The 13,722-nt window shown below is 37.4% G+C and overlaps 1 protein-coding gene across 1 annotated transcript in view; it reads left to right on the top strand.

The window, feature by feature from the left end:
• Positions 1 to 13,722, top strand: part of znf512b (zinc finger protein 512B) — a 92,170-nt gene that overhangs the window by 42,014 nt on the left and 36,434 nt on the right. The window contains 6 exon segments of the mRNA XM_048177202.1: positions 6,816 to 6,895; positions 7,136 to 7,264; positions 10,678 to 10,862; positions 11,105 to 11,239; positions 11,241 to 11,332; positions 13,116 to 13,187. Coding sequence (XP_048033159.1) covers positions 6,816 to 6,895; positions 7,136 to 7,264; positions 10,678 to 10,862; positions 11,105 to 11,239; positions 11,241 to 11,332; positions 13,116 to 13,187 — 693 coding nt within the window.

The following is a 13,722-nucleotide window of genomic DNA, read 5'->3' as shown; positions in this document are numbered from 1 at the left end:
TGTGCTGAAATTTAAAATGTTATATATTGTAATATATAATTTAACATACCAGGATGATAAGATGCCATTGAAAGAAATCTCTTAAGCTCACCAAGGCTGCATTTATTTGAACAAAAATACAGTAAAAACATTAGTGCTGTGAAATATTATTACAGTTTAAATTAACTATTTTCTTTTGTTATATATTTAAAATGGAATTTATTCCTGTGATCAAAGCTGAATTTTCAGCATCATTTCTCCAGTCTTCAGTGTCACATGATCCTTCAGAAATCATTCTAATATGATGATTTGATGCTCAAGAAACATTTTCCATTATTATTATCAGTGTTTAAAACAGTTATAATACTTAATATTTTTAATTTAATGCATTTTAATGCAATTTTAATACAATTTAATGCATTTTTGCTGAATAAAAGCATTAATGTCTCTATCATATTCTTCAAATCATTCCTGAACAATGTGGATACGTTGAGTCAGGAAGAAAATCATTCTAAGTGGATAGCGGATCAACACAAAGTGAATGTTGAGTGGGAGCTTTTAAGTTGGGTGAGGAATAGAACCTAGCGAGAGCAGGCCGGAAAAAAAAACAGTCCCGCGCACACCTAGGGCTGTGACGGTGGCAAATTTTTACTACCGCGATGGTAAATCACCAACAACCGCTGGTGTTGCGGTGGTGGGTTCCAAAGGGGAACCCGTCAATAATTACCCGTCATTTAAATTTTTATATTTTGATAAGTCATTCAATAGCATCTGATTTCGTCCACATTTTCATTTTTATTCACGAACTTACAGGATAAGTAAATAGGCATAGGCTATGCATTTATTTATGTTATGAAAAGAAAGTTGATCAAAGACTGCGTCACTTTTCAGTTTTCATCTTGAACACTTGTCACGGATTGTGAGTGAATGCGATCATCCTTTCCTCTTTACTACACAGAACAAAATAAACATGAATGAAAATCAAAAAATATGTTGAAAGATACTAGCTTACCGAAATCTGTATCACGTCAGTTCAATCAGTGTTGCAAACAATGTCACGTAACATTATACCTCAGAAAAGACATTCGTTGACCATTAACTTATAGTCAGCAAGAAAAATCACAATACTTAATTATATAAGTAAGCATAAGTAACTTTATTATTATAAAATTGACTTAAACTAAGGTGCTTGTCTGTTTTCATTTTATTCTGGAGACTGAACTCGCGCTCTGCTGCCACTGGAGCGCACTCACCACCTACTGGACAGGGGTGGGAATTACAGTTACAAGCTACATAATCTGTCAAAATGATGGACGGGCTGCAGATTTTTTCCGTCACTGCTAAAAAAATTCTATCAATGACGGAAATTTTTTTCAGTTAACTCGACCTCTTATATATATACTTTATACATATATATATATATATAAAGTGTCACACTACGGCCGGTGACACTCCGCGACTGCGGTGTCAACTTCACCACCATGGTGGCGCGGTTGTCATGCCTACCGTCACAGCCCTATGCACACCTCTAGGCCGGACCCAGGGTTTCCCAGCAGAACGTTGCCCAGAGTGATCCCACAGTGATCCTCCTGCCATCAATTCCCCAGGAAAACGGTGTACACAAAAGAAAACGGGACTCATCGGACCAGGCGACCTTCTTCCATTGCTCCAAGGTCCAGTTAAGACGCTCGTGGGCTCATTGTAGGCACTTTCGACGATGGATAGAGGTCATCATTAGCACTCTGATTGCCCTATACGCAGCAGAGAGTTAACTATCATTAACATTTTGACTTGTGCCGCAGTAGACCTTCTGTTGGCTATGACAGTACGGAATAGCCTTTGTTGTCCTTGTGCATCGATGAGCCTTGGGCACCCTGTCGTTGGTTTGTGATTTGTCCTTCCTTGAACCACTGTTGGTAAATTGTCATCACTGCTGACCAGGATCAACACACAAGTCTTGACGTTTCAGAGGTACTCTGATCCAGGTGCCTTGCCATAACAATTTGGCCCAATTTGGATCTTTATTCCTGCCCATTTCTCCTGCATCCAACGTTAAAGGATTTGTTCACTGATAATGAAAATTACCCCAAAATACTCAACCTTAAGCCATCCTAGGTGTATATGACTTCTTTCGGATGAACACAATAGGAGTTATATTAATAAATATCCTGACACATCCAAGCTTTATAATGGCAGTGAACGGGGGCAACGTTTGAAGCTCAAGAAAGTGCATCCATCCATCATAAACGTACTCCACATGGCCTTCTGAAGCAAAGAGATGTGTTTGTGTAAGAAAAAATACCCATATTTAACAAGTTATAAAGTAAAATATCTATACCAGACCGTCCTCTTACTACGTCCTACGCCTTCCATATTTAACTTACGGAAAAAGTTTTTTGCAAGTTGAATACGGAAGGCTTAGGACGTAGTAAGTGTTTTGAACTGCGAGAGGCGTTACACTTTCTTCGTAAGTTCAATAAGGAAGGCAGTCTGGTGGAAGCTAGATATTTTACTTTATAACTTGTTAAATATGGCTTTTTTTTTTACACAAACGCATCGCTTCGCTTCAGTACATTTATGACGGATGGATGCACTTTCGTGAGCTTCAAACTCATTGCCCCCGTTCAATGCCATTACAAAGCTTGGACGCGTCAGGATATTTATTAATATAACTCTGATTGTGTTCATCAGAATGAAGTCATATACACCTAGGATGGCTTGAGGGTGAGTAAAACTTGGAGTAATTTTCATTTTTAAGTGAACTAATCCTTTTAAAAATGAGAACTGATTTTGCTTACCATGTAATCTACAGTATACCAGACTTTAATATGTGGCCTTGTAAGGAGAGGATCAACTATATACCCTTCACCTGTTACTGGCCATAATGTTTTAGCTCATCACTGTATATATATGTATATATAAAAGTTTAATTTTAAGTCATTTTTATTCTGCAGAAGAAGATCAGGGACATTTATTAACAAAATAAATAGGTCAATCATGATCAATTAAGATTTTGAGTTGTTTTTAACACACAAAAGAGCCTCGGTCGGCAGCGTCAGCCCACTATAGCTACCCTGGTTAACAGGGTCATCAGTGAGGAGAAGAGAAAAAGAGCAAACCAGCCGCTCCTACGGCTCAGTTGTGAAAAGGGGCTGATAGCAGGACTTGGTGACATTTAATTAGCACGTTGTCTGGTCTCAGACCCGCCCTTCCTCCCCCTCCTCTTCACTCTCCCAGCGTTCTGTACCCCTCCCACACACTTCTGTGGAGAGTCGCAGGGCTGGCAGAGCCGCTGTGATGGAGGACACGGCTAATTGTGAACGAGAGGATTGTGCCAGTGAAGGAGTCTGCCCTCCATATCCAGAGACAGAGAGAGAGAAAATTTAGCAGAAAAGAGAGTGTGTGTGATTCTTAAGGGATAGTTCAGCCAAACTTGAAAATTCATCAAGTCTTCATTTACTCACCCTCATGTCCTTCCAAACCTGTATCACTTTCTTTTGTGAAACATGAAATGAGATGTTTTGAAGAACAGACATGGGTCAGCATGGGCTCCCTGACTGGTCTGCAGCTATGCAGCCCCATACGCAACAAACTGTGATGCACTGTGTATTCAGACACCTTTCTATCAGAACCAGCATTAACTTCTTGAGCAATTTGAGCTACAGTAGCTCGTCTGTTGGATCGGACCACATGGACCTGCCTTTGCATCAATGAGCCTTGGACCATGAACCTGTTGCCGGTTCACCACTGTTGCCTCCTTGGACCACTTTTGATAGATACTGACCACTGCATACCCAGAACACCCCACAAGAGCTGCAGTTTTGGAGAAACTCTGACCCAGTCGTCTAGCCGTCACAATTTGTCCCTTGTCATACCTACAGTCACTTTCAGACCTAATGCACTGATCCAATATACTGACACACATCTGATTTTCTCCCAACTGATTCACTGATACATCACTGATTGTGTTTATGTGCACCTTATCTGTTTTTCAGATAACTTTGTGTGTATTTGACAATAAGACACAGAAGAAAACTTACTTCAGTACTCAGACGCTGTGTGACAGCCGTCTTTCTGTGGGCGCGTGGAAATATGTAGTGTGCGGGTAAAAGTGAAAGTTTAAACTGGCAAGGCTTTAAAAACACATGCAAATAATAAGGTTTCGGGAAACCTTATATTACCTATATTATTATCTGTAAACCTTTGCCATGGTAATCAGACTCCTGGTTCTGCCTGGGTGTTAGTTGCAGTTTGGGGGTAGTTCACAGAAATCTAACACATATTTTGCTTGGTGGGAGAGAGGGTTTGCTGGATTATTCGTTAAATATAATCCATAATTGTGTGTCTGATTGGTCCAGAGTCAGACGCTACACTAACAATCTCTCTGTAAAGGCAGATCATAGAAACATTATCCACCCTTATTCCTACGCGAATCATAGGTGACATCTTAACTTCTGTTAAGCTGTAAACAGTCAGTGAAAGGCTCGCTCTATGAACACAGTAATACATTTTTTTTAAACTGGGGTACAATGAGATGACATTCTACTCACCATTCAACCGTCGAACATTAAAAGGACATTTAAAAGTGTAAAAGCATCAACAAGGTACTTTCAACGGACCATGAATAACCACGAAAGCGCGGTTCTTTCCACAGCAATAACGGACGGGTTAATTTTCACTGTAGTAAAATCTGTGTTATGTAACATACGTTGCCTAATCAAAAATGTTCATTAACTTCAGCATTGCGTGATACTATTTTAAAGTGATTTCCTTCATTTTGACAGATAATAAATTGTTACCTGTTTTGAGGTGATTCGAGGTGAAAAACGAGAGATTCTTTGTGCAATCCACTGAATTATTAATGGGATATATCGTAAAGTAAATCAGGAGAACAGACTACAGATGTGCAGTATATGTTGTCTGTTTTCATACTATTGCAGTGGAATGCAAAGGGGGAAAAAGAAAATAATAATGAGGAAAAGAATGTAGCGACTTGCCATAGATGTTCACGTTAAAAAACACATTATTGTCATGATGTCTGAAAATAAAACGTGAAGGAAACTGATGGATTATCTTTATTTGTAGGGCAACCTTATGATTTGAAATGATTAGTTTCAGTCTTTTTGAATGGAACTTCCCCAAACCGGAAGTGCCACCCATAATTCGTCAGGAATAAGGTGGATAATCAATCACAATATAATATCGTCATATTGCATGCCCCTAGCTTTGATGTTTTTTGTTTTTTTTTGAGCTTGACACATCTTGATTTGGAGCTTGATCTGTCATTGTATAGAAAAGAGTTGTGTGAAAATGTACAAAAAAAATCCTTTTGTGTTCTACGGATAACAGCATATGGGTTAGGAATGACACATGAGGTTGAGTAAATGAGAGAGTTTTCATTTTTTGGTGACCTATCCCTTTAACTCAAGGAGTGTATCCTCTTAGTGCTGTCAAAGAAATGGCTGATTAATGGCTGATTTACTCTAGCCTGTGAAAGGCCTTTATCACTCTCATTTACACACACACACACACACATACACACACTCACTGCAGACAATTTATCTGAAGCCACTTTGTAAGTGTCCTTATTATGTAGTTGCTTAGCAGCCATAAGCCAGCGGGCCTCGATGGAGTATTAATGTGTAATTATCTGCCGTTTGCTCAATGTTTTGACCTTGCCACCGTTAGTATGGATTTGTGGCAACCTTCCATGACCTCCACCAACCAGAAAGCCAACACACACTATCATCTTCTGTTCTCCTGGGACTTGCATGAAATAAGCAATGGCACTAATTTGTACGCAGAATGCATCTGCAATTGACTGTGTCTCTAAATGTTCGTTCAGCCTCACTAAAGTCCCAGAGGGGACGTCTGGAACATATGGAGAGCTGCCATGTTGAAAGGTGTTGAGGGCAGTTTCTAAGCCAATCATTAATCTGAAGTAAGGTTAATGGTTCTTCTTTGATAAAATCGATGTGTTTTAAAAAGGAGAGGATAAGATTGGAATTCCATAAAAACCACCATGAAATCACTGACCTTCTTATTCACTTTCCTGGTCAGTGCATGTTATTTTAAAGAAAAACAGGTTTACAATTTTTTCAATTTCCTTTCCATTATTTTCTCCACACATGGACGGAAAATATAATGTTAACCAGTTACCAAACAGCTAAAATGGCTCCAGAAAGACACTTTTGGTCACTAAAGTCACAACTCAATAAACCACATGGACTATGTAGAGTATGGACATGTAATGTTTGACAACCACAATGTGTCCAAATGCTTATTTTTATGAAAGGTATTGCTTTAAATGTTTGTCTGTGCTATATTTATTTCAAATAAATCGACATTTTGTTACTGCCAAGACATTCATACATTTTAATTGTCCAAATACTTTTTGGATCCACTGTACATACACAGGAATTGTATCCGATAACTGTTGTAAAAATGCAGTATTTCTAAAAATCTTGCCAAAAGTAATTTATTGATGGTTACTGTTAATCTAATAAAGTTAACAGCAAATAATAATAAAAACAAATAATGATAGATGTGAGAAAAAAGTTATGGATATGGATAAAATCATACACTATATTTATATTTTTTCCCCCCACAATTTATTTATAATAATAAATCCATTCAACACCGAACTAAATTCAACTGAACAACAGCTGAAATGCATCAATTTTCCTGTCATCACTATAAAGCTGCTTTGAAACAATCTGTATTGTATAAATCACTATATAAATAACGGTGACTTGACTTGACAATATGCTATGAAATACATCACATTGTGCAAGTAACATGGTTGGAAATGTTCTTTCATGTTGACATTTTCTCAGGTTCCTCCTACAATGAAAAATCAGAGAGCAAGAAGAAAGGGCGTCCTCGTGTGGAAGTGCAGGAGCTGCGCATTATTCCCGTGAGTAAAGCAATAAAATATCCATTTTGGCCGTTGATGAAGGAATGAAGCTACGCCAGATTGGGGTCTCGGGTGTTTTTTTATGCCATTTGTGAACGGAGTAAAGGGACTTTCCAAACTATTTCCAACTGTTGTATTTGGAGGAAGAACATCTCACAGAGGGGTGTGTGTAAGTGAATTGATTGCTAATAGTTTCTAATGCCTCTTGTGTGTTTGTGTGTGTGTGTTTCTCTCACGTAGGCCCATATGATTGTTCAGTGGAAAGAGGAGTTTAAGAGTCGTTCCAGGGTGAAATGTCCAAGCTCAGGCTGCTGGTTGGAATTCCCCAGTATTTACGGACTTAAATATCACTATCAGCGATGCCAAGGGGTAAAAACTAAAATCCACAACTACAATCAATTGGTTGTTTGAACGGCTACTCAAATAGTCACTCAATCAGTCATAAGAAGCCCTTTAAAATGAGGCTTGCTTGTAGGTAAAGGTAATCGTTTTGAAATTCTTGACATTGGTAAATTTGAAAAGTAGTGTTTTGGTGTCTGACTGGCTGTTAAAGAGGATGAATTTAGAGACACAACTTCTTTGAGGGTTTTGGCATGCTAAACACAGCACACTAAAAACTCTGCCAAAACATTTTTGAGGGCTCTTTAAACTGATCCCCTTCACAAATGTATTATTAATCTATCACACCTAAATATATATGTATATACTGTATATCAGTGGCGTGCGGTCCATATAAGCTGCGAATGCTCTGCATACCCAAGCCTTTCGTGGACTCGCTGATTAACATTAACACTATAAATTGCTATAAATTCCTTTGTTTGAGGTGTACCATAAAACCTACAATGATAAAATGTTGGTAATGCTTATGTAACTGTCCGTAATTGATTTATTTGCCTAAACTACAGGTAATTTTCTTTAAATCTGCCAGTTGCTGGAGGCTTCCGGTTATGCGGATCTACAGCAGCTTTTGCGCATTCGCTCTGTTGTTATGCATCGCAATAATTCAAATGTGAAGCATAAGTTGCGTCCCAAATGACGCACTATACACTATGCACTTATACTCTATGTACTTGTGCACTATGCACTCATGCATGTAGTGCGTGAATTGTATAAGGTTATTTTGTCATTTAACAACGGAGTCCGATCCTCCCTTCCCCTCCACTACGTAATTAAAGCTGCGACAGTTGAGTGCACGAAGTGTCCAACATTCCACACTTCGTTTTTTCCGTTAATTTAGTGCATCATCCGGGTATTTAAAGTGCACTTTTTCTTTTTGGAATTTTCTGTGTGAACGCACTGCTCGCACTATTTATACTTAAAAACGTCATAGAATAGTGCACAAGTACGCAAATTGGGACGCACCTATAGTTTCTGTGACATTAGTGCCACCTAGTGGAATGACAAAAATACAGCATATTTTGCAAACAGCCCTTTCGCGCATCTTGTCTGACTCAACTCAAACCCAAAACAGCAGCTTTTACAGGTGCTCGTGAAGGCAATTTTAAATGTAGGCTACTTTCAATAAAAGGTCAAACAAGGAATACTTTCAGCTCTGTTGCTATGTGTCATGAGAGTAAGCAACTGAGCAGCTGTCCATCAAATGTAAAAAAAAAAGTCACAGCTCGTCACTGATATATATATATATATATGTGTGTGTGTGTGTGTGTGTGTGTGTGTGTGTGTGTGTGTGTGTGTGTGTGACCCTGGACCACAAAACCAGTCATAAGAGTCAATTTTTTTAAATTGAGATTTCAAACATCATCTGAAATCTGAAAAAATAAGCTTGGTTTGTTAGGATAGGACAATATTTGGTTGAGATACAACCATTTGAAAATCTGAAATCTGAGGGTGCAAAAAAATTAAAATACTGAGAAAATTGCCTTTAAAGTTGTCCAAATGAAGTCCATAGCAATGCATATCCACTCATAATAATTTTTTGATATATTTACAGTAGGAAATTTACAAAATATCTTCGTGGAACATGATCTTTACTTAAAGGTCCCGTTCTTCGTGATCCCATGTTTCAAACTTTAGTTAGTGTGTAATGTTGTTGTTAGAGTATAAATAAAATCTGTAAAATTTTAAAGCTCAAAGTTCAATGCCAAGCGAGATATTTTATTTAACAGAAGTCGCCTACATCGAACGGCCAGTTTGGACTACATCCCTCTACTTCCTTCTTTAATGACGTCACTAAAACAGTTTTTTGACTAACCTCCGCCCACAGGAATACACAAGAGTTGCGTTTGTAGAGTGTGTTTGTCGCCATGTCGTCGAAACGCTGTTATTTTCATCCCGCAGTCCAATCACCGGGTCTGATTCCGGTTCAAATTGATAGGGTAAAATTAAAGACATGTTTACAATAACACTGAGCGCGTGCATCTCCACGTTATGGTAAGAGGCGTGACCTTTCCGGGCAAGGAGCGCTAAGCTGCTGTCGAATCACAACACAGGAACCGCTGGCACAATCAGAACTCGTTACGTATTTCTGAAGGAGGGACTTCATAGAACAAGGAAGTCATCAGCCCGTTTTTATGACAGTGGAAACAGCGGTATACAGATAAGTAAATTATGTGAAAAATACTGTGTTTTTTTTACACGCGAAACATGAACACATGTTATATTGCACACTATAAACACAATCAAAGCTTCAAAAAACCACGAAAAACGGGACCTTTAATATCCTAATGATTTTTGGCATAAAAGAAAAATCGATAGTTTTGCTACAAATATACCCGTGTGACTTATGACTGGTTTTATGGTCCAGGGTCACATATGTGAGCACAATATATTATTGTGCTTACCATTTATATGACCTTTATATGATCAAAAATAAAGTAAAAACAGTAATATAATTAAATAAATTTTCATTTGTTTGCTATTTCAATATATTTTAAAATGTAACTCATTCCTGTGATCAAAGTTGAATTTTGTCAAAGCATCATTACTCCAGTCTTCAGTGTCAAATGATCCTTCAGAAATCATTCTAATAATTTTCTGCTCTAGAAACATTGATTATTATCATCATCATGGTCAAAAACAATTGTGCTGCTTAAAGTATTAGTTCACTTTCAAATACAAGTTTTTTCTGATAATTTTCTCACCCCCATGTCATCCAAGATGTCCATGTCCTTCTTTCTTCAGTCGAAAAGAAATGAAGGTTTTTGAGGAAAACATTCCAGGATTATTCTCCTTATAGTGGACTTCAATGGTCTCCAAACGGATGAAGGTCAAAATGACAGTTTCAGTGCAGCTTCAAAGAGCTTTAAACGATACCAGACGAGGAATAAGGGTCTTATCTAGAGAAATGATCGGTCATTTTCTAAAAAAAAAATGCAAATGTATATGCTTAATATAAACAAATGATCGTCTTCCAAGTGCTTCCGCCAAAACCGCTCTTTTGTATTATTTAAAAAGCTTACGCTATATGTCTAAAATTATTACATATTGTACCTTTAATGCATCCCTGCTGGATGAAAGTATTATTTTTTTTAAATAAAATCTTACTGACCCCAAGATATTGAATGGTAGTTTAAAGAAAAAAAAATACAATAAACAATTATATATATTTAATATAATTAATTAATATAAAACATAATATAATTAATAATATAAAACCTCACTAGTCAATGATAGATCAACTAGTCATCCATCTTAACCAATATCTACTTTATTAACTTTAGAAACTTTGGAAAGACGCTCTGTCATTTTCACTTAAATCTGACACCTATAGTACTTGAACTTATTTTGTGTGTGCGTGTGTGTGTTTGTTTGTGTGCATTCAGGCGACCATGGCAGAGAAGCTGAGTCACAGATGCCCGTACTGTGAGGCTGTATTTGCCACCAAGGTGCGTCTTCAGAAGCACAAGCTGTGGAATCACCCAGAAAGGGTCACCTTGGAGACCAAATCTGATCCCAAGCCCGAACCCAAACAGCAGAAAAACCCTGTGAAGGGAAATGCCAAAAAAAGGTTTGAAAGCTCAATACCCTTTTCCTGACCATCTAGCCACTTTTAATGGGCATAAATCATTTCTGCAGCAAATTCGAATTTGCTTTTCTTAATTTTTGACACACAGCAAAAATCGCTTCAGGACATGACTTGTTTTCCACACTACCATCATTAAGCTCCAGATGAAGTCCTCATGTGTTACTATGGTACCAGTCCTCTGTGGATTGACTTTAATAGCCTGTGTTCCCTGCGCTCCCTCTCAGGCCCATGGAGAACAGCCCTCCATCACCCATAGTTTTCAAGGTGAAGAAGACCCAGGAGGTGTCGCAGCCCTTACAGAATGGGGAATGCGCCCCCCAAAGGCCATATAGAAGACAGCAGCACAGCTCCCAGCAGCAAGGGGACGTCCTTGGACACAGGGGGCAGTGAGAGTGAGGGGGGCAGTCTGCCCCCACCCTTTCCTGAGGAGGACCCTGAGAGAATGAAGCACAGTAAGATTGCTACACACTGAGATTAATTCTGTGCATGAAAGCACCTGAAACACCTGTCCATGGTCATGGTAATACTATGATATTCTTTGAGTACCACATGTAATACCATAATACATGAATATGGGAATCATTCACTACCAATAACTACAAGTATGGCCTGCTTTGCAAACTTAAACATATTGATTTTCTGTGACTTTTGGATTATGAATTCTGCTCATCAACTCTTTTAAACTTTACAGGTAGGTAATGAACTAGTGAACTGACAAGACATTGAAATGTTTGTGATGACTTGTTCTTTATGTTAAAAAAGAAAGAACATACAAAAACATAAAAAACATACTGTATGTGTAACATTATATAATTAAAATAAATATTAAATAATAAATGAAAATGAAAATTATAAATGTAAATATAAAATTATAAATTTAAATTCAATGTTACATTTATTTTTTATTTATTTACTAGTGAAAATGTGGGCAAAAAAGTTACATTCTATAAGTTCTTTACAGAAATAAAACACTTTATACTGGGATTGAGTAGAAATGTATAATACATATTTTTTTAAATAATTTAAAAATAATTATTAAATAATAATAATTATAATTATTAAATAATAATGTAAATATAGAATTATTCATTTTTATGAAATTAAAAATAATTATCTGTGTTGTTGCCAGTGAAAATGTGGGAAAAAATTACGTTCTTTAAATTCTTTACAAAAAAAAGAAACACTTTATATTGTGTAGAAATATATAATCAATAATGTTTCTAAAATAATTTTACAATATATGTTAAATAAATGTAAAAAAAAACAATGCATTAAAAATGTATAATATAAAATAATGTAAATATAAATCATGTAAATATAAAATTATACATTTAAATTCAATTTTATTTTTTTATTTCTAATTTTTTGTGTTGTTGGCAGTTAAAATGTTTGCATTTGTAGCAGCAAAGTAATTTGCAAGTTTCACTCTGAGCAATACAACTTGCCTTGTGGATGATTCTGCAAACAGAGGATATGTTGGGAATACATAACCAGAAGTTCCATCATCTAGAAAAGTAGTCCCACTCAAAAGGATGAAGCTCCCAGTAGTTACTGTGCTACAATTTCCAGGGATTTGATCTCTGTATTTCTATAACAGTTCTCTTGAACACGTCCCAGAATGCCCTCATTGACATCTGTAGGAAATGGTGGCCTGGCCCTTTAAGCAGCAGTGTGTAAGTGCTCTGTGTTAGATCCGAGGGCTGAGGGCCGCTGGTCATTAAGTCTCTCTGGTACCTGGTGGCGGCTGCTGTCTCTGTCTCTGCCTGGCACAGACGCAGTGTGTCGAGATGTCGACGTGGCTCATGCTGTGAGTCCGCTATTTATGGCCTTTTGTTTGGGTACACGATCCTTTCGTTTGTTGTTCCGTGCCAGAGCCAGAGGCAGAGGCGAGGACAGCGTGTGTGCATCTGTGTGTGTGTGTGGATGTCTGAAATGTCAAGAAAAAAGCACTAGAGCAGCTGAGTTTGTGTGACATAAGTTGACAATCAAAGGCTATGCTAACATATAGATATGGATATCCGATCTCTGCTCCCATGACTGCGTCAGCTTCTCCACTGGAGGAACTGCAGCATGTGAAACAGCAGGTGCTCTTTCGCATTTGGTGTGCTGAAGTTTGAGCATCATTAATGAGACTGTAACTCATGAGTGCACTGCATTTTGTCATAGAGCAACCATGAATGTAGCTCTTATTGAGATGTTTGACCTCTTGTTGTTGTTCTTCTCCATTTGAGCCAGGGAGGAAGCAGAAAACTCCAAAGAAGTTCACCGGGGAGCAGCCGTCTATTTCAGGAACATTCGGTTTGAAAGGTAACACAAACACATGCATGTGTTTATACACACATTTTTATATAATGGTAGGGACCTCCAATAAATTCTGTTGTTCTTAAAGCTAATTGTTATTATTATAGACTAACTTTAACCTATTACTTTTTGGAATTTTATATGTGAAAAGATTTTTTTTTTTTCCCTTTATGAAACTCCATATTAGTTATGAAAAACCTGACACACACACACACACATACGCACTCCTCCTATCCTCACATCTGGTCCTCTAACCAGTAAATTACTTTTATTAAGGCCCAATATTTGCCCTCTGGATTTGATTTTGAGAGGGATTTATGAGGGCACATTTTTGTAGTCATAAAAATATAAAACCAAATCAGTCAGTTAACAAATATGGCCAGTTAAAACCAAACAAATCATTCAAAATAAAAAAGAAAAACATCTGTAAATATTTTATAACAGTATCGCTAAACGCATGTGAGTAACTATGTTAATTCTAATGCCTGATCTGTGATCAGTGATTTCTGATATTAATGATTCATGTACAGTCCGATGTTCT

Source organism: Megalobrama amblycephala, linkage group LG24 (genome assembly GCF_018812025.1).
Source record: "Megalobrama amblycephala isolate DHTTF-2021 linkage group LG24, ASM1881202v1, whole genome shotgun sequence".
Classification (NCBI taxonomy): domain Eukaryota; kingdom Metazoa; phylum Chordata; class Actinopteri; order Cypriniformes; family Xenocyprididae; genus Megalobrama; species Megalobrama amblycephala.
The sequence above is the reverse complement of the archived record's forward strand: the minus strand, read 5'-3'. Positions and strand labels throughout refer to the sequence as shown.